This window comes from Rhamphochromis sp. 'chilingali' (genome assembly GCF_963969265.1).
Source record: "Rhamphochromis sp. 'chilingali' genome assembly, chromosome: 9".
Taxonomy (NCBI): domain Eukaryota; kingdom Metazoa; phylum Chordata; class Actinopteri; order Cichliformes; family Cichlidae; genus Rhamphochromis; species Rhamphochromis sp. 'chilingali'.
Genome location: NC_137936.1, coordinates 37,988,016 through 38,014,404, shown reverse-complemented (window position 1 = coordinate 38,014,404; position 26,389 = coordinate 37,988,016). Strand labels below are relative to the sequence as shown.

Here is a 26,389-nt window from a genome sequence, read left to right as displayed (position 1 = left end):
CTGACGTGGCAGGTGGCTGAACGGGCTCCTCGGGCCCTCCAGCTGACGTGGCAGGTGGCTGAACGGGCTCCTCGGGCCCTCCAGCTGACGTGGCAGGTGGCTGAACGGGCTCCTCGGGCCCTCCAGCTGACGTGGCAGGTGGCTGAACGGGCTCCTCGGGCCCTCCAGCTGACGTGGCAGGTGGCTGAACGGGCTCCTCGGGCCCTCCAGCTGACGTGGCAGGTGGCTGAACGGGCTCCTCGGGCCCTCCAGCGGAGACAGGAGGCTGAACGGGCTCCTCGGACCCTCCAGCGGAGACAGGAGGCTGAACGGGCCCCTCGGACCCTCCAGCGGAGATGAGGAGGTGCTGGCTGGGCTCACTGGAACCCCCAGCAGACGAGGTAGATGGCGGCACGGGAGCCGCGGAGTGCTGGATGAGCTCATCCGAGCTTCCAGCAGGAGCCGATGTAGAGCCAGAGAGAATTGGGACCCCGGGCTCAACGTTAAGCTGGCTAGAAAACTGCACTGCTACGGGGAACTGGGCCAAAGGTTCAGGTGCGAGCTGAGCTGCTGGACACACGGGGACCTGAGCTGCTGGACACACGGGGACCTGAGCTGCTGGACACACGGGGACCTGAGCTGCTGGACACACGGGGACCTGAGCTGCTAACGGTGGAGAAGTAAATGACTGCACAGGGGACTGAACTGATGTCTGTAGTAACGGTGGTGGTGAGAGTGGAGTAGGTGGTGGAGTTAATGACTTCACAGGGGAATGAACTAGAGGTAGTGACGGTTGTGGTGCTGGTGGTTGAGTGGGTGACTGTGCTAAAGGAGGCTGCACTGGGGACACTGGAGACTGCACTGGGGACACTGGAGACTGCACTGGGGACACTGGAGACTGCACTGGGGACACTGGAGACTGCACTGGGGACACTGGAGACTGCACTGGGGACACTGGAGACTGCACTGGGGAAAGCAGAGCTGCAGGAGACTGCGCTAGAGACTGCAGTGATGGTTGTAGTGGAGGTGTGACGGGTGGAGGAGTGGCTGAAGTGGCTGCGGGTCGGGCGGCTAGTGGCTCAGCTACAGAGCATATTAACGGCAGGGCTATGGGTTGAATGTCTGACTGAGTAGCAGCCTGAATGGCTGGGTGTAGTGATGGTGGTGGTGGAAGGGAAACAGGTGGTAGTGTGGATGACGGAACTAAGGGCGACTGAGTGGCAGACCGAACTGATGACTGAAGCGATGGTAGAGGTGAAAATGGAGCGTGTGGTGGAGTTAATGGCTGTGCTAGCGGGGACACAGGAGACGCAGCTTGTAGCTGGGCAGCTAAGAGAGCTTCAGGAGGCTGGGCAGCTGATAAACTGTTCACATTACCGTCCGTAGCACAAAACACAGCCCCTGAACGAATAGTTCCACGGTTCGACACAAAAAAAGAGTCCTTACTCACCACAGCCGGCGATGTACAAGTCTGAATGTCCGGCTGTGGGGTGGCGCGCTGGCGGCGTGGTCGTCGTTTCTTTTTAGATGATGGCTCTGACGGGCCGAGCGGCTCCACATCTGGCCCTTCAGGCAGGTGGGCAGTAGCAGCTGGGGGATGAAGGTGGAGCTCATTTTGGATTAAATCCTGTTCGAGTGGGTGGAGCGCACTGAGTAGCCAGGGAAGACCAGAGATTAAACGCTGTAGTTTGGTTTCCACAGCACAGCGAAATTCCTTCCCCCTCATGTTCGAGCCACAGATGCAGGAGTCTTTCCACGGAGTAGATAATGTCCAGACGCAGTTCTTCTGGTGGGTTGAGTGCTGCTGGGTCCATATCTGGTCGCGTCGTACTGTCATGAATCGCTGTGCGGCAGGCAGGAGTTGGACCCAAAGTGCAGGACTCACAGACTCAGGGAGGTGAACTCAAAACTCAGCTTTATTTGCTGGCAGGGAAAAAAACATACAAACTAATCTAAACTGGGAACTTGGAAAACTCACAGGGAGATCCACACAGCATAAGGGACGACATCACACTGACTCAGAGAAACACAGGGTTTAAATACACTGGGGAGTAACGAGGGGAATGAGACACAGAAGGAGGGCACAGCTGGGAGAAATCAGGACTGACGAGACAAGCAAAGCAGGACACATTCACATAAGAAACGGACCTTCAAAGTAAAACAGGAAGGATCACACAGAGACGCGAACTTGACAGTGGAGACGGCAACTAAGAAACACAGAGACATAACCTATAAGGCAGAGGACTCTAAGAACCGAGAGACACAGAGGGGAACACAGGTGACACTGATAATCATAACGAGACAGGGCGGGGTGAACTGAACATGACATGTACAGGCGTGAGAGTCACAAAGTAAACAGGAAGTGCACAGAGGTTCAGACAGGAGGAGAGAGAGCACGGGGAAAACACAGACATAACGGGCTGGGGAAACATGAAACAACCACAAAGGGAGACGAGGGCTCATAAATACACAGAGGGCACACAGGGGGTAAAAGCCATGAAGGGAAAACACTTAGGGAACAACACAACAGGGCAACTCAGAAAACATGGCCTAAATAAGGAATGAAATACAAACATACAAGAAAACCAAGAACACTGGGCCAACATGGCCCAGGACCATGACACATAGCATAAATCACAGAGTGTCCCAGCTGCATGGGGCTGCCAAAATAACAAATGACTCTTTTAATACTTCCAACAACTCTGAATGGGCTAAACGGTGAAGACAATGCCTTAAAAGTCAAGCTAGTTGTTATTTGATTCATTTGACTGGCATCCAGAAACCAGACCGCCGCCTCGGGAGCATCGAGAGGCAGCAGCTTTTTCAGTCAAGGACACTTTTCTCACTTCCTTACAAAAGATGAGTTTGTGAGATCATCACAAAGCCTTGAAAATGTGAGTAACCAGAGAGAATCTCATCTTGTGTCACTTTTAGAAATACTCAGTTTATTGGAAGATGCTAATAAACTGCGCAAAAGACACAAAATCCACTTTGTGTAAATTCTGTAAACTGGCACAGACGGTCATCACGTCCCTTTCATCGTGCCTCAGCTCTCTTCTCTTTCCTCTCACACACACCTGGTTGCAGTTATGCTGAAGGTTTCTTCCTGTTTAAAGGAAGGACTTTTGGCCATCGAACCGTTGGTTATAGAGACGTCTGTAGTAGATCGGTCGGGGAGAGCTGAGGGTAAAGTGCATCTGAGTAGTTTTCCTGTTTAGCCTATTAATAGCAGAGAACAGATCTCCAGGCTCAACAAGACATACTGAGATCCGTGTCCCATCTGTGCAGTACAGTTTAGCTCAGCTGTATGTGGGTTGGTGTGTACTGTCGCACTCACTACTGTCGGCCTAGTTCTGTTTGCTGCCACTGCTGTTGCTGAGAAAGACTTTTCTGTGCTCCGGTTTTACTCAAGCTGTTTCCTACATCACCCCCTAACACTTTGTTCGCTGCTTCTGTCTTACATTTCAGCTTGCTTTAGGTTGCAAAGCATGCATGCATGCAGACGCACAGTCACTGCACATGCAAATAATACAGGAACACATGCAACAAACCAGCACGATTCTCTGTCATCTCTATATTAGGCTCTTAGTGTCTTTACATTTATTCCAGCATCGTCAACCATACAGAGACCAGCACACACACACACACACACACACACATGTAGCCCTGGCTATATAAGTAGCTCATTATTTCAATTTGTTCATTAATATTGATAGTTAATTGCAAATGTTTAATGTGTTCAAGAATGTATACCTGCAAAGTATGTGATGTGTGTCAGTTAAATGCACAACCTTTTTATTTGTATTTTGAGGTTTATGTCATTATTTTTGATATGGTATTGATATGTACTACAGCTCCAGTGAACCCTGAAGTAGTCTCAGGTAGAGGGGTGGGAGTAAGTGGGGAGCCGTGTGCACTCTGCAGGAAGCGAGAGAGACGAGAGCTGAACAGTGTCGAGTGAACGCAGAGTTCTTAGAAGGGCGACAGACGCATTTTCGGGTTGACGGATAGTTAACTGGAGTCGAGAACTGTTGTACCCTTCTGTGAGTAGGAGGAGACGGACGTCTTGCTGGTGTGTCAGAGAGGTCCCTTCTGCTGGTGTGCTGAAGTTATGTGTTCACGTGGGAGCACGTGGAAAGGACGACTGTGAGTGCTGCTGCCGCGGCCTGCTGGTAGCCGTGACCCAGTTTCCCCGCTATCCCCTTGAACTGCCTGGAGGTGTGAGTACTGTTGTTTGCACGTGCTTTTTATTTTTACTGCTTGGCAACAAGTGAAGCGACCATATTGTTTTAGGTCCCAACGCACCCGAGCCACGACTCAGGCCTGCAACGAGGGGTTTGCTAGCAGAAAGACTGTAGCACTTGAGGTGTGTGTGTGTGTTTGGTGAGAGTGCGTGTGGGCCCACAATATTATTTGATTATTTTGTTTCTGTTGAGGTAGATACCTTATCATTGTTTAACAAACTTTATTGATTTTACTTATTTTCTTTGTGTTGTTAATTCAGCATTCACTAAAGTGGAGTTAACTTTATAATTGACCTGCTTGTGTGTGATTTATTTCCATGTAGTGTAGTTTTATTACATATTTAATACCATAAGCATTAAAAAGGGAGTATCAATAGGAAAGTAACAACAGGAACCCAGGGCCCCTCTCAATAGAACGTGGGACGGGTGTTACACAATTATGGAGGCACCGCTGGGATACTCCCGTGCTTAACTTTTCTAGTTTGTTCTTTAAAGGAGTATTTTGTTTACAGATTTTCACAGCCTAGCACACCAGCATTAGGGTTTATATGATGACTACTCGAAAAGAGTCTCAAATTGCACCTGAGCTTAGTAGCTGGTGCAGTAAAGCAGGTATAGACCCAAACCGGGCTTTTGTACTGCATGATGTTCCTTCTGATTTTGACTTATCAGACATTGAAGAGACAGCTCAGTCAGTGAAAGCTTTTGGAAGAGTAAAAGTGAGAGATAGACTAAGAGACACCCAGACAGGCAATAACCTTGTGCTGTGTGAATGCCGTCAAGCTACTCAGCCAGACCGCATACCACCACATGTACAGCCATTGAATGGAGGTCCTGTCTGGAAGATTTCCCTCCTCACTGAATCTGTTGATGACTTCTCAGCCAAGCTTAAGAAACTAATGGTAGAAGAAGGCAAAACAATTGATGATGTTAGTGCCTTGCTGTCTACTGAAACCCCACAGGAAAACTCCCCTGAATCCATCATTCGGGCAGTCGGAGACCTGTTAGCGAAAACTATGCGACCTACCAGTGAGAATACTGCATCTCGACGTCTGCGGATATTCTCTGGCCACTCTCCCACTCCAGCAGGTGAAGAGAGCCTTGATAGCTGGGTTGAGCAGGCTCGCCTGATGATTGAAGAGTGTGACTGCTCTGAGAGAGAGAAGCGAAGGAGAGTAGTTGAGAGCCTAAAGGGACCGGCGTTGGAGATCATCCAAGCTGTACGGCGAGATAACCCTGATGCTAGCCCGGAGAGCTATGTAGAGTCTCTAGAAAGTGCATTTGGATCCCTGGAGTCAGGTGAAGAATTGTACCTCGCCTTCAGGAGCCTGGGTCAACAGCGAGGAGAAAAGCTGTCAGACTTCCTGAGAAGACTGGAACGCTCTCTGACCAAGGTAGTGCAGAGAGGGGGTCTCCCTAGCCATCGAGTCGACCGTGCACGTATTGACCAGCTTATACGGGGTGCAACTGAGTCAGAGATAATGTTACTGCAGCTAAGACTCAGAGAAAGAAAGGAAGAGCCACCCGCTTTCCTGAAGCTGCTCAGTGAGATTCGAGAAGAAGAAGACCATGCAAGAGTGAGGCATGAGTCAAACACCACAGTTAGACAAGTGAAAGTTGGCGAAGAGACAAAAGCCAAATCGACAGAGGTTCAAGAGCTCAAAGCCGAGATCAAAGAGTTACGCTCTGAGCTTAAAGAGTTAACAAGCAAGCGCTCAGATGCCGAGCTAATGTTGAAACAAACCAAGAAAGTTGCTGAGACTGGCGCGGAGAATGAAGTCCAACAGTTAAAGCAGCAAGTTCAACAGTTACAACACCAGCTGACCGTTATGGCAGTGTCACAGGGTTCAACCCAAACTGACTCAACAAAGAGAGATGGGAGAGCCAGACGAAGCAAGGTAAACAGACCATATGCTGCAAAAGATTCAGAAAGTTACTTCTGTTACCGGTGTGGGGAGAATGGCCATATTGCCACCCACTGCATGGCTCCTGAAAACACTGCCAAAGTAATTCAGAGGCTACTCGGAGCCCTTCGTAGGAGCAAAGAGGGAAAAGGAGCTACAGGTGGCGCTTCTGAGCCCACACAGGTCGGTTCCATCCGGAAAAGTTCCGTGCACACATCCTCACAGGGTGGACTCCCAGAAGGATTGGTCGGCCCGTCCATGATGACCGATGTGACCATAGAAGAACAACCATGTAAAGCTCTCCTTGACAGCGGCTCTCGAGTCACCATTATATTTGAGAGCTGGTATTCCCGTTTCATCCCCAATGTGCCCATTCTTCCTTTAAAAGATCTTGCCATATGGGGACTGAGTGATTCCAACTACCCATACAAGGGGTATGTGGCAGTTGAGGTGGGTTTTCCCCCCAACTCAAAGGAAGCTGTAGAGACAGTCACTGTCTTGGCCTTGGTGTGTCCAGATCCAAAGAGCCCAGACCCGGTTCCTGTCATCATTGGCACTAACTCCCAGAAACTGCATTCTCTGCTGAGAGATTGTGAAGAGGTAGGAGGGAAAGATGAGATTCACTCACTGAGGATAAATAGTCTCTCCTCAGAACTGCCCTCATCACTCATTAGCCAACAAACAGGCGTGGTGGGTCATGTGAAGTGGCAAGGCCCCGGGCCAATCACTATCCCTCCCTGTGCAGTACAGTATGCAGTTTGCAAGGTGGAACAACAGCAGCCATTAGACAAAAGTATTCTAATGGTGGAGGTGGGCGAATCTACAAACCTCCCAGCTGGAGTGTTGGTTCCACCTGTAGTACTACCATCTTCTGAGATGGACACTAACAGTTTCACACTTCTGCTAAGAAACGAGTCCCAAAGAGAGACTATTGTCCCCACTGGTACAGTGCTAGCTCAGGTGTACTTGGTGGACACTGTCACTGAGTTAACAAAGACCTCCGCCCAAGAAAGGTCTATTAACCCTGAACTGTTTGACTTTGGAGATTCTCCTATTCCTGAAGAGTGGAAAGCCAGGTTAGCAGCAAAGTTATCAAAAAGAGCGGATGTTTTTTCCCTGGAGGAGTGGGACGTCGGCTTAGCCAAAGGTGTCACTCACCACATAAGGCTGAGAGACCCTCGACCATTCAGGGAGAGATCTCGCAGAATCGCACCTGCTGACATTGAAGATGTCCGACGCCATCTACAAGAACTGCTGGCAGCCGGCATAATCAAAGAGTCACGCAGTCCGTATGCTTCCCCGATTGTCATAGTCAGGAAGAAGAATGGCAAGGTGCGGATGTGTATTGATTACCGTCTACTGAACTCCAGAACCATCCCAGACCAGTACACTATGCCACGCATAGATGATGCACTGGATTGTCTGACAGGAAGCAAGTGGTTTTCTGTACTGGACCTGAGAAGTGGATATTACCAAGTGGAGATGTCTGAGGCTGATAAAGAGAAAACAGCTTTTATCTGTCCTCTTGGGTTTTTCCAGTTTGAGAGGATGCCTCAAGGCATCACTGGCGCACCCGCAACCTTTCAAAGGTTAATGGAGAGAGCTGTTGGAGACATGAACCTGATTCAAGTCCTTGTGTATCTGGATGACCTTATTGTGTTTGGCAGGACACTGGAGGAGCACGAGGAACGGTTACTTAAAGTCCTGGACCGGCTGGAGGAATGTGGTCTCAAAGTCTCCATTGACAAATGCCAATTTTGCCAACCCCAGGTGAAGTTCTTGGGACACATTGTCTCTGCCTCTGGAGTTGCCACTGATCCTGAGAAAGTGAGTGCGGTGACTCACTGGAAGAAACCCACTGATCTGAAATCCCTAAGATCTTTTCTCGGATTTTGTGGATACTACCGGCGGTTCATCAAGAACTACTCCGCCATAGTCCGCCCTTTGACAGAACTGACCAAGGGATATCCTCCTGCACAGGGTAGCAAAAGGGGTTTCACTAAAGGAAAGCAAAATAGCTACTTTCGAGTTGCCGAGCCTTTTGGTGATCGGTGGACCCCAGCTTGTGATGACGCCTTTCAGAGCATTGTTTACAAGCTCACACATGCTCCAGTCTTGGCATTTGCTGATCCAGCCAAACCATACATCCTACATGTTGATGCAAGTTTGGATGGGCTAGGAGCAGTCCTGAACCAAGAGTGCCCAGAAGGACTCCGCCCGGTAGCGTTTGCCAGCCGCAAGTTGAGTCATGCAGAACGGAACTACCCAGTTCACCAACTGGAGTTTTTGGCTCTGAAATGGGCAGTAGTGGAAAAGTTCCATGACTACCTTTATGGGGCTAAGTTCACGGTGAGAACTGATAATAACCCACTCACCTACGTCCTGACCACTGCCAGGTTGAACGCGACAGGTCATCGGTGGCTAGCAGCACTCTCCACCTATGATTTTAGCATTCAATATAAGCCCGGCCGTGAAAATGTGGATGCCGACTCACTGTCCAGGAGTCCGCAAGACACAACAGATGGATGGGTGGATATCCCACCTTCTGGGGTAAAAGCTTTGTGTCGTCGGATCACTACAGATGGTTTTCAAGAACACACCACCAGATTTGTTGACCAGCTGGGTGTTTCGCCAGATGCCATTCCAGCTTTATATGCAAACTTCACTCAGATAGAAGTGGGCCCGCTGGAACAGCTAAGCCTGAAAGAACTGTCAGAAGCCCAAGACTCTGATCCAGTTATAGGTGTGGTGAAACCTCAGGTTGAGAGAAACCAAAGTGTTTCAGCTTCCACGCATGCAAACCCAGATGTTGTGTTGCTGATACGAGAAAGATCCAAGTTAAAGGTTAAGCGTGGCCTTCTGTACAGAGTCACCACAAGACCCTCTGGTCGAGAAGTGAGTCAGATCGTCTTGCCTGCTAAGTATCGGCCAATGGTACTAAAATCAGTGCATGATGATGCTGGTCACCTGGGCACAGAACGAACTACAGAGCTCATTAAAGACCGGTTTTACTGGCCCAGAGTGGCATCTGAAGTTGCAACATACATACAGAACTGTGGAAGGTGTGTAGCTAGGAAGTCCATCCCACAGAAAGCTGCTCCTTTACAGCACATTACCAGTAATGGCCCACTAGACCTGGTCTGCATAGACTTTCTTTCTATTGAGCCAGACTCTAAAGGCATGGCTAATGTGCTGGTTGTCACTGATCATTACACCAGGTATGCTCAAGCATTTCCCACAAAAGATCAGAAAGCACTGACTGTCGCCAAAGTCCTTTTTGAAAAGTTCTTTGTGCATTATGGATTGCCGGCTCGCATTCACTCAGACCAGGGTAGAGATTTTGAGAGCAAGCTCATTAAGGAGCTATTGACCCTGCTGGGCATTCGTAAGTCCCGAACGTCACCTTACCACCCTCAGGGTGACCCGCAGCCTGAGCGTTTCAACCGTACTTTGCTAGCAATGTTGGGCACCCTGGATCCAGCTAAAAAGCCTAAGTGGAGCCAGCATATAAGCCAGCTAGTACATGCTTACAACACCACTAGAAATGATGCCACAGGATACTCGCCCTACTTCCTCATGTTTGGAAGAGAGGCGCGACTACCCATTGACCTGTGTTTTGGTGTGGGGTCAGATGAAGAAAATGACTTAAAGCACCACCAGTATGTGGCTAACATGAGAAAAGAACTTCAAAAAGCTTACCAGCTAGCCGCTGATGCAGCTTCCAGGAACAATGAACGAAACAAGAGACTGTATGATGCGAGAGTTCGGAATCAGACACTTGAGGAAGGTGATCGGGTGCTGGTTCGGAATCTGGGCCTCACAGGAAAGCACAAACTACAAGACAGATGGAACTCACTACCTTACATAGTGATCGCCAAGTTACCCAATCTCCCTGTGTATCGTGTAAAACCAGAGAGAGGAACTGGTATTGTGAGGACCGTGCATAGGGATCACCTGCTGCCCATTGGTTACATGGTCAGGATGTCTGCTCCATCAGAAAAGACAGCGCGACCAAAGAGACCAAGGACCAGGGCACAGCAAGTAAGGTGTGAAGATGAAAGTCAGACACAAAATTTGGAGCATCTGAGTGAAGATGATTGGTCCTCAGAGTCTGAAGAACAGTGTGTCTACTATGAACCTCCTTTAGCCTTTCGCGACAGTGTTGAACCTCGACGTGAGGAGGTTGTGAGCCTTCCTGACCATATGGAAAGTGATCATCTCAGTGTTCATGAATTGTCCGAGGTGGAGGAACAGGGGGAAGAACTCTCAGTAGTAGTAGATCAGACGGAGGAAAGTTCACAGCAACACCAAGACTTGGTGGAGGCTGAAGAGCTGGAGGACAGAGATGTTCCTACACCTAGTATCTCAGTTGGGGGTGCTGACTCAACCTATGACCTCCAAACAAAAAGGAGAGTGAGACCTGTTTTGCACCTCAGTTATGATGAACTTGGAAGGCCCACTGACAGACCTGTGACTATTAGTTACCGAGGTATGGTAATTCAGATTTGCTACGACCCTGACTCCTAAATGTTAATGCCCTAGCCAGTACTCTTTAGTGAGATTTTAACTGGCCTAATGAAAATAGGTCTGATGGGGACATTCAGACATTCAGAAGGGGGAGGGTGTAGCCCTGGCTATATAAGTAGCTCATTATTTCAATTTGTTCATTAATATTGATAGTTAATTGCAAATGTTTAATGTGTTCAAGAATGTATACCTGCAAAGTATGTGATGTGTGTCAGTTAAATGCACAACCTTTTTATTTGTATTTTGAGGTTTATGTCATTATTTTTGATATGGTATTGATATGTACTACAGCTCCAGTGAACCCTGAAGTAGTCTCAGGTAGAGGGGTGGGAGTAAGTGGGGAGCCGTGTGCACTCTGCAGGAAGCGAGAGAGACGAGAGCTGAACAGTGTCGAGTGAACGCAGAGTTCTTAGAAGGGCGACAGACGCATTTTCGGGTTGACGGATAGTTAACTGGAGTCGAGAACTGTTGTACCCTTCTGTGAGTAGGAGGAGACGGACGTCTTGCTGGTGTGTCAGAGAGGTCCCTTCTGCTGGTGTGCTGAAGTTATGTGTTCACGTGGGAGCACGTGGAAAGGACGACTGTGAGTGCTGCTGCCGCGGCCTGCTGGTAGCCGTGACCCAGTTTCCCCGCTATCCCCTTGAACTGCCTGGAGGTGTGAGTACTGTTGTTTGCACGTGCTTTTTATTTTTACTGCTTGGCAACAAGTGAAGCGACCATATTGTTTTAGGTCCCAACGCACCCGAGCCACGACTCAGGCCTGCAACGAGGGGTTTGCTAGCAGAAAGACTGTAGCACTTGAGGTGTGTGTGTGTGTTTGGTGAGAGTGCGTGTGGGCCCACAATATTATTTGATTATTTTGTTTCTGTTGAGGTAGATACCTTATCATTGTTTAACAAACTTTATTGATTTTACTTATTTTCTTTGTGTTGTTAATTCAGCATTCACTAAAGTGGAGTTAACTTTATAATTGACCTGCTTGTGTGTGATTTATTTCCATGTAGTGTAGTTTTATTACATATTTAATACCATAAGCATTAAAAAGGGAGTATCAATAGGAAAGTAACAACAGGAACCCAGGGCCCCTCTCAATAGAACGTGGGACGGGTGTTACACACACACACACACACACACACACACACACACACACACACACACACACACACACACACACACACACACAGATTTGTACATGCAGACAGAAGTACACTTACAGGAAATAAAAGCACTAATTGGGTCTTTGGTTTCCAGCATGTTAACCATATAAAATAATATTGCAATGTAAAAATATTCGTCTCGTTTCTTTCCACATGGAAACTTCTTGGCAGCAACATCTTTAGACATTTGACTATCTGCCCCTTTACTTTAAAATTGCCCTCTCTCTGGAGATCCCTTTCCCCCTCTTTCTCTTTTGCTTGCACACACAGTCTCCCTGTGGTTCGGTTCACACTTGAGACTATTCTGTCATGTGTTGTGTGCAGCAGGAGAGGAGGACCCAATGTGCAGACTCCAGGAGGTGAAAAGTACATTCCAACAACAGCTTTATTGCTGAGAACCAGCCTAACTAAACTGACTGGCAGGCTGGCACACAGTGTAACGTTGAAGACACACAGACCGAAGGAAACACAGGGCTTAAATCCACAGAGGGAGGAATCGGAGAATGGGAAACAGGAGGGAAACACAGCTGGGACAAATCAGGGCTAACGAGACAAGGGAAGCAAAACTGTGGAACAACTCTAACATAAACCACATGGAGAACCTAAACTTAGAACAATCCTATAACCCATTAGACAAAATGTTAGAATATAATGAAATAAACAAATTCAAAGAACCAAAAACACAAAACACTGTGTCGACGAACCGGGCGCTCAACATGTTCACATTGTTTATCTTTCATATCTGTGAACTGAATGCACAGATGTGTAAATGTGTGATGCGTTCGTGGAGGATCGAGATGCAGAATACAACATTATTTGCATTCGACCGTTTACAGTGAAAGGAAAGTCCACTGGGACGCATATTGTTATTAATGTGGTTTAATCCCAGTATATGTGCCCACTTGGGGCCTGTGTCGGGCTGCAGACAGCACCCACTGCAGGGACCCCAAAGGTTCCCTCTCAAAATTCAAATTCAAATTTTATTTGTCACGTACACAGTCATACACAGTACGATATGTAGTGAAATGCTTGGACAACTGCTCGTGACCTAAAGAGAACAAAAAAGGAAAAGGCTATGAATAAGATAGGAAATAAATATGAAAAATTAAAAAGGGTAAATTTAACTAGGAAGGAATAAAATATAAATTAAGGTTAAAAATGAAATAACTGTACAACACAAATTAGAATGAAGGGTAAATTTAACTGGGAAAGAATAAGATAAAATATATAAATTAAAGTTGAAAATAAAATAACTGTACAACAAAATACACAATATAGAACTATATAAGAATGTATGAAGAAATATAAATAAATATATACACAATAACAGCAGCATATACACAATAACAGCAGCGTGATTTAAGTAATGAAGTGAAAACAATGTCCAGAATGTCCAGTGTGTGTGTAAGAACCATATGTGTGGGTCAGTACTGTGTGGTGGTGTGATTGAGAGACCGTATCGCCTGCGGGAAGAAGCTCCTCCTCAGTCTCTCTGTGTTGGTCTTCAGGGAGCGGAATCGCTTTCCTGACCTCAGCAGAGAGAACAGTCTGTTGTTGGGATGGCTGAGGTCCTTCACGATCTTCCTGGCCTTGGTCCGGCACCGCCTGCTGTAGATTGAGTGCAGGTCAGGGAGCTCGGAGCGGATGGTGCGCTCAGCTGACCGCACAACCCTCTGTAGAGCTCGTCTGTCCTGCATGGTGCTGTTCCCGAACCAGGTTAAGATGTTTCCCGCCAGGATGCTCTCTATGGTGCAGGAGTAAAAGTTCCTGAGCACCTTGGAGGGCAGTTGGAAGTCTCTCAAGCGTCTGAGGTGGTAGAGACGCTGTCGGGCCTTTTTCACCACGGTGTTGATGTGACAGGACCATGACAGGTCCTGCGTGATGTGAACTCCGAGGTATTTGAAGCTGTCCACTCTCTCCACTGGGCACTCGTTGATGACGGGGGTCCGGTAGTTCCTCTCCTGCTTAGTGCTGAAGTCCACTATCAGCTCCTTTGTCTTACTGACGTTTAGAAGGAGGTTGTTCCTCTGGCACCAGTTCTCCAGATTCCTAATCTCCTTCAGGTAGGCCGTCTCGTTGTTATCAGAGATCAGGCCCACCACGACGGTGTCGTCAGCAAACTTGATGATGGTGGTGGAGCTGGTAGTGGCCACACAGTCATATGTGTACAAAGAGTACAGCAGGGGGCTCAGAACACACCCCTGGGGGGCTCCCTCTCAGTGGCTCAAAAGGGCAAAGATGTCTACGGGCCCACACGAGCCCACACGAGGCCCTCCTGGGTTTACTGAAACCTGTACACAGGCTCCAAAGGGCAAAACAGCTGTGGTCCCTGTATGGGAACATCTACTCAGGGCCAACGTGGGAAGTGTGAGTTTGCCCAGCTCACTTAGTTCACCCACAACTACCCACTGTGGGGCCGTGTGGGCACGTTTTCTGGGTAGTTCCACAGATAAAATGTGCATCTTTGAATTTCCAAGTTACAGAAGCTCTTACAGGCCTCAGCCTCGCTGCAGTTTCACCTTTAGGCTTTGATCTTTCTGAAAAGTTTCAACAAGATCCTGCAGCTTGGTTTTCTTTTTATATTTTAAACTCAGCAGGTGTCAACAGCTGTTAAAATACAGATCAGTTAATGAGAGGATCCCACTTTAAACTTTGTCATCAAACACTGCTCTAAGCTCATCTTTTAAAATCTTAGGAAAATGACTCCAAACAAGGCGAGTTTTTAAAGTTATGCCTTCTTTTTACATTCATTCAGAGCTTTCTCCAAATGATTTCATTAAACAGAATTCTATTTTTGCCATGTTGATCTTTAATCCTTCTACTTCTTGTCTATTGATGTAATACATGTACTTTGTATACATATTGTAAACTGAGGAAAGCGTCTTTCAGCTGTTACCTTCGTCTCAAGCTGTTTACATGTTTCTGTGCCAAACGCCTGGACTAACACCACCCCCGAGGAGTTTGTTTCTCCTCCTTGAGAGGAGTTTATCGGGCAAATTTATAACCAGCTACTCTGTGGAGCCACTATCTTTCTGAACTGAAGGAGAAATGGCTAAAAAGAAAAGCAAGCGCTCCTAAAAATGTCTGGAGGTCATCACAACACCTGTGTGATAAGATCATTTAAAAGCAGAGCTGCTTTGGTGAATGTTTAAAAGGTGGCAAAGAAACACTTCCTTGAAAAATGTGTTTTTCACACCAATTTCCAATTTTCCAGGCATATTGGCAGACGTGTGACCGGCCTCTGAGGGAATAACTGACTCGAAGGAGAAAACTGGAGTCGAGAAATGTGAATATAATAATGAATTCTGTGTAAGCAATGTGTTGTGAAAGTGATCCATGTCCTAATTAAGCAATCAGGGTCTCGTATAAAAAACTATTAAAAGGCAAAAAAAGGAAATGATCACCTGAGGGGTGAACTTTTTATAATACCTGTGCGCCCTCCATGCAGTTGATTGGCTCAGCTGTTAGTGCTGTTAGCTCACAGGGATCAGAGGACCTTTATGTGATGAGTTTGCATAATCTCTGCACCAGTTTTCTTAAGTTTCTCCCACCATCCACAGACGCGCTCAGTTAATGTTGACCGTCTTCTCACTAAACAGATATTAAATCTCAAGAGTTTCACTTCCTTATATTAAAAAACTTTGTGCTGTATGTAATTAGCAAAACAATGAAACTGCAAAATAATTGCAGTGCTAAGCAAAGGCAGAATCGTCTCAGCGCTGAACAGCACGACTTCACAGACCAGAGGCTGAATCAAATCCTATATGTTCGTCTTTTATCTACAGTCTATATGTTCTATGTGCGCAGTTTCAAATACAGCAGCAGTTTGAAACGGTGCTTTTTGTGGAGCTTATTGGAGAAACTGCAACTTAGTTGGATTTACTGTACTGCACACCGTTTCATCCAACTTTCATCTGATGGCCCAAAACATTTAAACATCAGGTGTGTGGAGCTCACACAGACGAGGTTTGTAGCACTACAAACCGAGACCAGAACAAAACTCCAGACACATGTAGACGATAAAAAAGGACTCCTGAGGTCCACAATTTTAAGGGAATACTTGTTCACACACGGACCCCCATGTGGCCACTGTAGCAGTAGAGATGACAGAAAAACCTCTGGGTGAGGCTTCTTCCTGTTAAAAGGGAGTTAAAAGTGCTTGTTGACATTGAGTCATATGATTGTTGGGTTTTCTCTGTATTATTGTCTTTACCTTACAATATAAAGCACCTTGAGACGACGGTTGTTGTTGTGGTGTTATATATAAACGAAATAGAATAGAAGTGAATTATATACCAGCTGTAATCATTGCTGCTCTCTGCTTTAAAATCTCAAAGAGGGGGTGGCAAAGAGAAGATACCCCTAATTGAGACCCTACGGATTAGCTTTAATTGCTAAAAAACCCTCTCATGTCCTATATGTGCAAGTTTTTAAAAACAAATGTAATCTTTCTTGTATATTTCTACTTGTGGGTGTTGAAATTCAAGTGTTTCAAAGTGTTTTCTCTGCATTTGGATCTGAAAACACACAACGATGCTGCACTTAATAAAAGATGATAGGAGATGCGTTTGAACAAGTTTGCAGCATTTTCCAGCGCGAGCACTGAAGTGCAGTTTGTTGATTTCTTTTATCCTGTTCGAACTCTTTTTGTAGTTACTCATGAATCTTCAGTGTGGCACACGGCGCTCTGAGGTCCTTTACTTAAAAGCTTGTGCCAAATATGTTTTCTTCAAATGTACAACCTTTGTTCCACTGATGAGAAGAAAGTTCCTTCTTTAAATTATTCAGCGGTGAAATTTGTGTCATGTGTCTGGATCAGTTTGGATTTTGGTGGAATTCTTGAGCAGCAATTAAATATTGAAACAGAGCTTCCGCAGTCACACTCCAAATTGAATTATTCTGTTCACTAAACCATCTGAGAAGTGGCGTGTGCACAAACACACAGTTTCCTGCACACGCAGCTTTGTTTCCATCATTTGTTTTTTGGGACTTCCTTCATCCTCACAATCTCATTCATACACAAACACGCACAGACGTGGAAAGGCCACAGGCTAAGTGGTGTGACTGGCTTAACAGATGTGAGTCATTTGTCAGACTATTGACCCAATCCGCTGGATAATCTAAATGCCAATACGAGCCAGATAGAGCAATGCTAATCCCCGTGAGTGTTCGGTGTGTGTGCCTCTCCTCATCGTCTCTGCTCTGCCTCTTGTCTTCTCTGGAGAGCTCTTAGCTTTGTAGCAGCTTCCCCAGAGGCACAGAAAGGAAAAAACCCAAACGGACGTCTCACCAACAGGATGAACCAGCAGCTCCAAGAGTTTCAGTTCCACCTTTATTTGGGGATATTTGTCCCTAACTTACTGTTTTTCAGAATTTTTTAATTTACATAAAGTTTGTTTAATGAAAACATTGCTGTTCCTGTTTGAGTGGTGCCGTGGTCGAGTGGTTAACACGTTCACGCCCTGTGGTGTCTAAAGAATAGATGCATGGAACCACTGAAGACCATCTGATTTTTCATTAGTAGGGATATTTAAAGTAAAGTCTTTCAGGGATTATTGGATGTTCCAGATCAACCTTCGGTCTGACTGGATAAAATAAACTTAATGTGTATATGAAGCACTTTCATTAATACTGACTCCCTGGGTCTCATCCATCATAATTTCCATCCACAGTCTTTTCCATCAGATTTCTATTTCTGATTCCAGGTTATGCAGAGTTCTGTGAATACAAGATGCATTGTGCATGAAATCCACTGTTTGCAGTGTAAACTGAGGTCATCATGTGTTTCCTGCCAAGTTTTATGTTGTCTACAAGCCCCACCCAGAAAATGTTGTGACGCTATATAAACTGAAAAATAACTATGGTCTGCAATGATTTGCAAACCCCATAAACTGACAGTTTCTCCACACAGAAACGCTGAAAACACGCGTTTAAATTGAGACATTTTACTATGCTATGAAAAATATGAGCTCATTTCAAATTTAAGGGTTGCCACATGTCTCAAGAAAGTTGCGATGGGGGCAACAACACGGACGTCTTCAGCACTAAAGAAGACGTCGACCATCAGGCTTATTATCAGCTAGAATGGGACAGCGTTCTTCTCCCAAAAGTCCGGCAGCTGCTCTGCTCGGGTCCCAGACGTTGATGAACTGTTGTTAAAAGACGAAGGCCTGTCTAACGTTTCTGACACATGTTGCTGCCATCAAACTCAAAATAAGCCTTTTTTCTTAAACCTGTACATTTTCTCATTTAATGTGTAGATTTGTAGATGATTCCATTCTATGTTTTTAGTTACATTTCAAACAGCTTGCAAACATTTTCAGTGTTGCGTCCGAGTCTTATCCTGATAAATAAGATGAGTGATTATTAAACATCTTTCCAGAAAGTTTCATCTTTCTTAAATTATTATAATCAGCACTAAATTTGCATGCTTTACTAAAAGGGTAATGAAATGAGACAGACTGATTAACTGATGTTAATTTCAAACTTCTGTGATGATCTGTGAGTTACAGCTCTCCTGTGTACATTACAGTAAGTGAGACGCATGCTGTTCTCTTTGGTGAGCCAGTTCTTATAATCTGCAGTCGTGAGCCAGAACAAAAGTCCTCTGATCACGATTACATACGTTTGGATAACAGGTGGGAGGAGGAGGAGGATGGAGTCACGCTCGAGCAGTGTTCAGAGAAGATGAGGTCAAGAACAGGGTCCATCAAAGCTAACAAGCTATTTACAAAGAGAGCGTGTAGCATGGGAACAATGGCAGCCGTCTGTGTCGAGAGAGACCGAACACTGGTCGCTGCTTCGGCCTCGGAGGGCTACAGCTCCGTCTCCTGGCGCGCTCTTCACTGTGCTTCAGTGTTTTTTCTTGTTGTTGTTTTAACACAGTCAAACTCCAGTTCTACTTGGAACATGACAACTAGAGGTTTGTGGGACATAAAAGGTAATTGAGCAGTGGTTGGTTGCATTTTACACTTGGTCAGGGCAAGACCGTGAGAGCATGACAGGGTCTCTGATGATGCCAGGGACTATGATGGACTGACGTTGAAAGTCACAGCCAACAAAGAGAGACACACGGGGATGAAGGGCTCGAGGGAGTTGAGATTGTCAGTGACACAATCCAAAACAGTGACAATCCCAACTGATCGCTGCTAATAGTGGAGACAGAGAGCATTACAGTGACACAGAGAGTGACAGCGACGGCAGAGAGCGAGAGTGACGCTGATGATACGGAGACAGATGGTGACAGCAACACAGAGACAAAGCCAGGCAGAGACAGATGCAACAGTCCCGTCGGTGTGAGCTGTGTGTCCTCGCTGCCACAGTACCAGACTGCAGTCGGCAGCTCAAACTACAGTTTGCTGTGTGCACAGTAGCTGATTTTTTAAGCATTTCCTTCAGATTACAATCTTCTAAAATGGTTATGTCGTCCAATGTCATCTTTGAACTGCAGCTGGTAATAGTCGTCCCTCTGTCCTGTTGGTCCACTGCTAGCTGGAGAGCCTCTCACACAGAACCTAGGACAGGCGGAGAGCTCGTTCATGAGCCGCTACGAGTGAGGCTGCAGAGTGGTGGCAACTTTTTTGCGAGCATCTGATTCATCAGCTGTTTGTCTCAAAGTATGGCAAAGAACAATAAACAATAAAAGGTGAATCAAATGGACCATTATGGCAAGGCTGGGATGGTCAATTTGGTAAAGTAAATCCGTTGGGCATCTTTCTTTGCCTTTAGACAATAATTCTGATGGCAAAAGAGCCAAACGGGACAGGCAAAAAAAAAAAAAAAAAAAAAAAAAAAAAGTATGGCAAAGAAGAAAAGCCTTTAAAATTTCCATATCTCCACCTAACAACAATACAAGGTACTGTGTTGTCTTTGGGAAACACAACAGTGATTATTAGAAACCGACCTCCTGCCTGCACCCAGGTTTGACTAGAACAGCGTTACTTCAAAGTGAAAGGATTTGTGGGCATTAGCAGAAATGACTAATGCCTTGGACTCCTCTCTCGTCGTCTTTTTACAGGTGGCATCTAGTTTTCTTGAGACCTTTTTAAAGATTTGCTGAAATTAGAATTGCAGATGTGGCGCTGTGTTAATTCAGCTGTGTGTAAAAATTCAGTTTTCACTGTCTTTTTTTATGTGTTTGCTCCGAGGCGGCAACAGCTCTCAACCCTGCTGTGACATGAATAAGTTGGCAACATTATTACCATATCTGCAACTTTTGACAGCTTTTTCATGCTTTCCATCATTTTGATATCTTGTGATTCTTTTTCTTAAAAAGTCCTAATTTAACAACATCAGGAACAAAATGACATGTGCAGCTAAGTGCGACGCCTGAGCCCTGCAGAGGAAAACAGCACTGACAGCGAGACCTGCAAACGGCATGCACAGATGACACGTTGCGTAAACACCCAGGGACTAAATTTGGAGACTAAGAGTGGGATTGGTGACAGAAAGCATGATTGTCCAGCGTGAGCACGACTTGGTCTTAAAGCTGTCTTTGTCTTCAAGGTCAGTTCACCACAGACTCAATGGGAAAGATGTACAGTCTTTAAAAACAAAGAGCCTTTATCAAAGCAGACAGTTAAACAGACAAAGACAGTTTTAAGATCTCGTCTTGTTCTGCGTTCAGACACACCTGTGGCCTCCTGTCTGAACACCTACACAGACGAGAGGACAGTATTGAGTCGCCTCGTGGTCGACGCTATCGCTCTTAGAGATGCATTGAAATTGATTTGAACTGTACCCATTTTTACCTCGTGACCTGGAGACTGTGCTCGCATCTTTTAGCATTACAGCTGCATTTGTGCCTTAACAATAGTTATATTCATAATAATGTCCGCTGCCCTCTTAGCCAGTTTACTCATGATTAAGACACCAGTGAGACTTTAACCTGCACGGTTAGATTTCCTGATGATCAATTTAACATTGCAGTCCTGTAACAGAGCCGCTTGCACTGACTGCATCAGCAGGATGAGCTGTGAGGCCCGTTGTTTACTGGGTGTACTGGAGCAGTCATGAGGAATATGAACATCAACAGTGCCTGGTACAGCACGGTCTGGATGTGCTCAGTCAAGCTCTAATGTCTAACGTCACCCTGTTGTCATGGGACAGACACGCAGTGATGAAAGCAGACGAGGGCATTACTTTGTATTTATGTGCTTTGATAACATCCTTTGATCAGTGATGAAAATAAGCTGTTGCCGTCCAAAAGTTCAGACGCCGATCTTTCATGCCGTAACCTTTTTCTTGTATTGCGTGCATGTTCGACAAATGTCAGAGCGTCTGCAGCTGTTATCATTTTCTCTGTCTTCCTAGGATCTCATCTTTTCCCATCTCTCTCATTCTCTCCACAGTCATCTGCAACTTCCGAGGCTCGGTGACTCAGGGTTTGGCTCTGGAGGTGGGGGAGACTGTTCAGATCCTGGAGAAATGTGAAGGTAAGGCTTCTACCTGATTGATAGCTTCATGAGATGCTGCGGGGGCGGAAGTTTGATGCAGCGGTAATGTCATTGATCATCGTTACGACTGTAAGCATCAGTAAACATGGTAAATATCCCCCAGAGCGAGCATTTTCTTTGCATCTTGCTCTTCTGTTCAAAGGCGTTTGCATGCATATAGAATAGAAACGGTGAGAAGAGAAACAGTGCGTCTCCCGGCAGCACAGCAGCCAGCGCAGGAAGTCATAACTCTAATTTACAGTTATTTTCTGCAAAGATAAAACATGTATGTCATCGCTCAGGTAGATATTACATAATAAGTTATCAATTTATGTCCTGTTCCCTGCAACAAAGTTGTACAATCTCATTTCATACACGACTGGTTTGACTGCTGTAACCTGTAGTAACGCTAAACGTACCTTTCCAGGTCCTTATGAAACACTCTGGCTCCAGCCGTCCACTCCACTCCAGTCCTCACCGTAACCATAACCCTGTCACGTTTTCCACAGTGATTCAGGATCAGAACATAAAACACATTTACATGTATAGATTCATCCCAACCGGCTTTCAAGCCTCAAAACGCGTAACACAGATGATTCATCAGTATGTTGTAGGGGTGGGGAAAAAATCGATACTGTGTAGTATCGTGATATTTTGTTTGCTAATAATGTATCGATACAGGGACAGCAGAAATCGATATTTTGTTACAAAAAAGGTTTTTGTGCTCTGACTTCAGAGCATGTTGATCCTTTTTCTGAGCAAGAATCCTGACATTCCTTCACTGTCCAAATGTGTTTAACTTTTTTTTTTGGCAGCAATAAACATGACAGTTTACTTATTTTAATTTAAGACATTTTATATTTTAATTAAGTTTAAAACTTTTTTATTTAATGTAAAATTATATTTTGTTTTAATTTACTTTCAAATTCTTCAGTTGCTGAATGGGCTGCATAGTTTTCATAAATTGCATAGTTCAGAATAGCTGTAATTGTACCAGATGGTTGCATTCAGTTAAGTTGGACTAGACTGTAATACAAACCGTTCAGTTTGTCAACAATAAAACTGACTGAAATGAGAGAAAGACTGAGTGTGAGACTTTGATATTAGATAAAATGAATATTGATAAAGTTTACCTTCATGTACAGAATCTCAATATCGCAAAAATATTTTTAAAAATTGCGATAATATCGTATTGTGCGTTAAGTATTGTGATAATATCGTATCGTGGGATGTATGGTGATTCCCACCTCTAGTATGTTGCTCGTTGGGATGAGAACGTGTTTTACGTTCTTGATGCTTGCATTGTCTGTACCATGTTCCCAGTATACTCTACATCCCTAAGCATGAGTCCATGCTGTTATAGTAATCAGTGTTATATGAACATAGCTACTAACAAGTGAATCATGCAAAAAACAAACTATTTAAAATCTTCTGGTTATGACAGCCAGTTCAATTTGACTCGTTTTGTTTCTACTTCCAGCCAATAAAGATAACACATGAAATCATCTTCTACTAGATTATTGTGCAAAAGCGACAGTGTTTTATTTATTACCTAAAAAATGAAATAAAGAGGAAGAAAAGGTCAGATGTATGTGTGATGTGGACAAAGTTATTCTTAGACAGATTTTTAGGGTTCTTATCAGGTAGCCAACTACGCCAAATTTCCAAGGCAAAGCCCGACATACGACATACAGACCTAGAAAAGCTCATTGATGCTCTCATTACTTCGAGATTGGACTATTGCAATTCTCTTTATCTAGGCCTCCAACTTTCCCTCATCCAACGCCTCCAACCAGTCCAAAATGCCGCAGTACGTCTTTTAAGCGGCACCAGAAGAATAGAATAGAATAGAATAGAATAGAATAGAATTCAACTTTATTGTCATTGCACATGCACAAGACATGATCATATCACACCTGTCTTAGCCAACCTTCACTGGCTCCCCGTCAAATCCTGTATCGTTTTAAAAATCCTTTTTTACACTTATAATTTTAAATAACTTGTCGCTCAGCTACTTAATCGACCTCCTTGACCTTTATATCCTCAAGAGAGCATTTAGATCCTTCAATCAATGGCTCTTAGTGCAACCAGTGTCCCGACGGAAGACTAGGGGGCATCGGGACGCGATTGCTGCACATAAACTTTGGAATAGCCTGCCGGTTGATATCCGTGTGTCGGAATCCATTCAATCCTTCAAATCATGTTTAAACCCACCTGTTTAAGCTAGCCTTCGAAACAAATTTGATTTTAACTTCTACCCGGTCCGCGCTTCTTACCTGTAACTATTCTGTATTTTCTTTGTTCTTCTATTGTTGTAATCCTGCAATGCGGCACTCGTGTGACGCACTTTGGTGTACCTTGGTCTTTTAAATGTGCTATAGAAATAAAACTGAAACTGTAGGTTGTTCAAAGCATTTCAAGCAGCTCACCACCGTTAAAGTTTTGAGAACAACTCCAAGTCTGTTCCAGTTATTGTCTTTATACCGAAGCATATCGATCATTCACTGCAACTGAACATCTTTAACAGTGTAAATAACCTTCGTGGGTGTTTGTGTTTAAGCTACTGTTTTCACTGGTACTTAACTAGAGAATGTAACCTAATTTGTAGGATTCAGAGCCCCCTCTCTCCATCTTATTTCCCTAAATTTTGTAAAAAACCACTGAAAGGAGTCCACGCCCTTCTAAATATTCTTCACGCGGCCCTCCTTTTAGTCCCTGTTATCTGAAAAGAGAACACTCTTGTCATTTTTCCCACTAGTTTTTGGTTAAAAAAGCAGCATTCAGAGCTGCAGTGGTGCAGTCTGCTGTTTGCTTCAGTGAATCACAGTCGGTCCATTTCCCTCCAGATTTTTATGAGGCCACCACACAGAAAAGCCTTCACGTTAATGCTGCGGCAGCAGCGGTGGCTGTGTCGCCACAAATGTGCACAGTAAAAACAAAGTGGCACTCATTGCTGCATTCATAGTTCCCTCAAATAATGAGTGTAAATAGCCTGTAATAGCCTCGTGCGGGCCTGGATGGGAGCCCAAGTTATTAGCTGCTGTTTCTCCCATTGTTATTTCTAGTTTGACTCACAGAAATTAACAACTCAAGCCAGGATGTGTGTGAAGCCAGAAAATGTTGTCTTTTGCAGATAATGAGTGAGTATGTGCTCCATTAGCCACAGCTGGGGAGGACGCTAGCATCGATCTAATGCCAGGGGCTGATTAGGCTTCTCTTTACCCCGAGGGGAAGATGTCCAGAGGAGGAGAGAGGAATAGACAGAGAAGGAAATATTCTGTTGATGGGTTCACTTTGTGCCTTCCTCACCCGCCTTGTTGTGAGGAACTACAATCTGCACTTGCCTTCATTTTCCTCCCGCTTCCTCTGAACTCCAGCATCCTTCCTTTACACTCCTCTGGTTTCTCTTACATACACTTCTCGTCTCTTGTCATCTATGCATATTGACCAGGCAGTCTCATATTCAAGGCTGAGCTAATTCCTTGGCATCCAATCGGCGTCTAATTTGATCGGGTTATGAAATGCAATCCTGCTGGCGAGGGACACGACTTATTATCCGAGCCCTTGTGGGAGAGACTGGCATCGCAGCTTCCCCTGTAGCACACAGCGATTATCAGGGCAAACCAGGGCTAACTGTTGTCCAAGATCCCCGAGGAAATTTCAAGAACTCGCTCTGCAGCTTTGGTCATTAACTGAACGTGTAAATAGATTTGTAGAAAATACCCTCTAAACAAAGGGCTGCTACAGCAGGACCTACATTTATTAGAAGATGCACTAGTCTAACGTTTAGAGCGACAAACACAAAAGAACTGTTATTTATTATTTATCAGTTAATATTTTAATTTTTTATTGAGGTCAAAGTCCAGAAGTGATCCATCATTGCTAATTCTGCTGCTGCAGGAGGACTCGAGGTCTCGGTTAAAATTGGCTTCATCACAGTAGCCCCCCCCCCCCAGACAGAAACTCAGGGGATATATTGACAAAGCCATGAAAGTGGCAGCCGAACTGTTGGAGTCCAATCCTCAAAGTCCACTCCACAGATTACAGTCACAGCACTTAAGAAAGCATTAGAGTTCGATTAGAGGGCCAGCAGCCATTTCAGGTATGTGATTTTATTCTCAATACTGTCAGCGCTGCTGAAGCGCCCATAGTCAGCTGAGTGCTAATTATGTTGGAGAGGCTCTTCAGCTGTAAGATTTCTCTTTTTTTGAAGCAAACTTCTGGCACTGTGCAGAGAGCAGCTGTCAGCAAATAGCAGCTAAGTATGAAGATAACCTGATGTTATAATGTGACACTCGTTTGAAGACGAGTCATTCTGTGTGTAAAATGTGGTGGTTAAAAAGTCCAAATCTAGCAAAGCAGGGTTTTACCAGATTTGATTAGCTGGAGGGAAGCTCAGCTTTGATTGGTTATTATGCCATTGGTTGTATCTGACCTCGCCTATCAGAGCAGTTAGAGGCAGACTAAACGTTAGGAAACACAGTCAATGAACAAAAAGTCATTCGCCATGAGAAAATATCCACATTGTGATTCATACATCAAAATATGGCAGTTTTATTCTCTCTCTCAATGTCACTGCTGTGAGGCTGCAGTAAATCCCTTCAGGCTGAACACTCAGGTTTAGTCTCAACACTCCACTGAGGTGGCAGGAAAACCATCAAAGGAACCCAAATACAAAAAGACAGAGTAAACAACAACAGACAGCGCGAGGAAGATCGAGGAAGAAAAACCCAAACTAAACCCAAACACCGGTGAGAGCGAACTCAACCAAGGTAAGTAGGGCAAGGAAAGGAAAAAAGGCAGCAGTTTGCCACATTTGAAACGAACCTTCAAAATAAAAGAGGATGTAAAGATGGTGAAAGCATAAACTCGCAGAGACACACAGCGAGACACAGATAGACGTGGCATCAGGATGTAACAGGGGACAGGTGGGCAGGCTGTGGGGCGACCCTAAGCGACCTGGTTTAAAGAGCTGGAGCAGCCTAAGACAAAGACAGGGCTCAACACAAGGGAAATGAAGAATTTTCCAGAAAACCATCTTGTTTTCTGAACACTTTGGAGAAAATCCAGAACACACTGAGGGGGGGCTTCTTTCACTTCTCTAAAGGCCAACACCACAGCCTTAGAAAGCCCCCTCCAGAGTG

The 26,389-nt window shown here is 45.2% G+C and overlaps 1 protein-coding gene across 8 annotated transcripts in view; it reads left to right on the top strand.

Moving 5' to 3' along the window:
• Positions 1 to 26,389, top strand: part of LOC308402549 (dedicator of cytokinesis protein 3-like) — a 252,665-nt gene that overhangs the window by 73,624 nt on the left and 152,652 nt on the right. For all 8 annotated transcript variants that reach the window (XM_080891465.1, XM_080891466.1, XM_080891470.1 and 5 more), the window contains exon 2: positions 21,162 to 21,245. In XM_080891465.1, the coding sequence (XP_080747591.1) occupies positions 21,162 to 21,245 (84 nt within the window). The remainder of the gene's footprint in view (positions 1 to 21,161; positions 21,246 to 26,389) is intronic.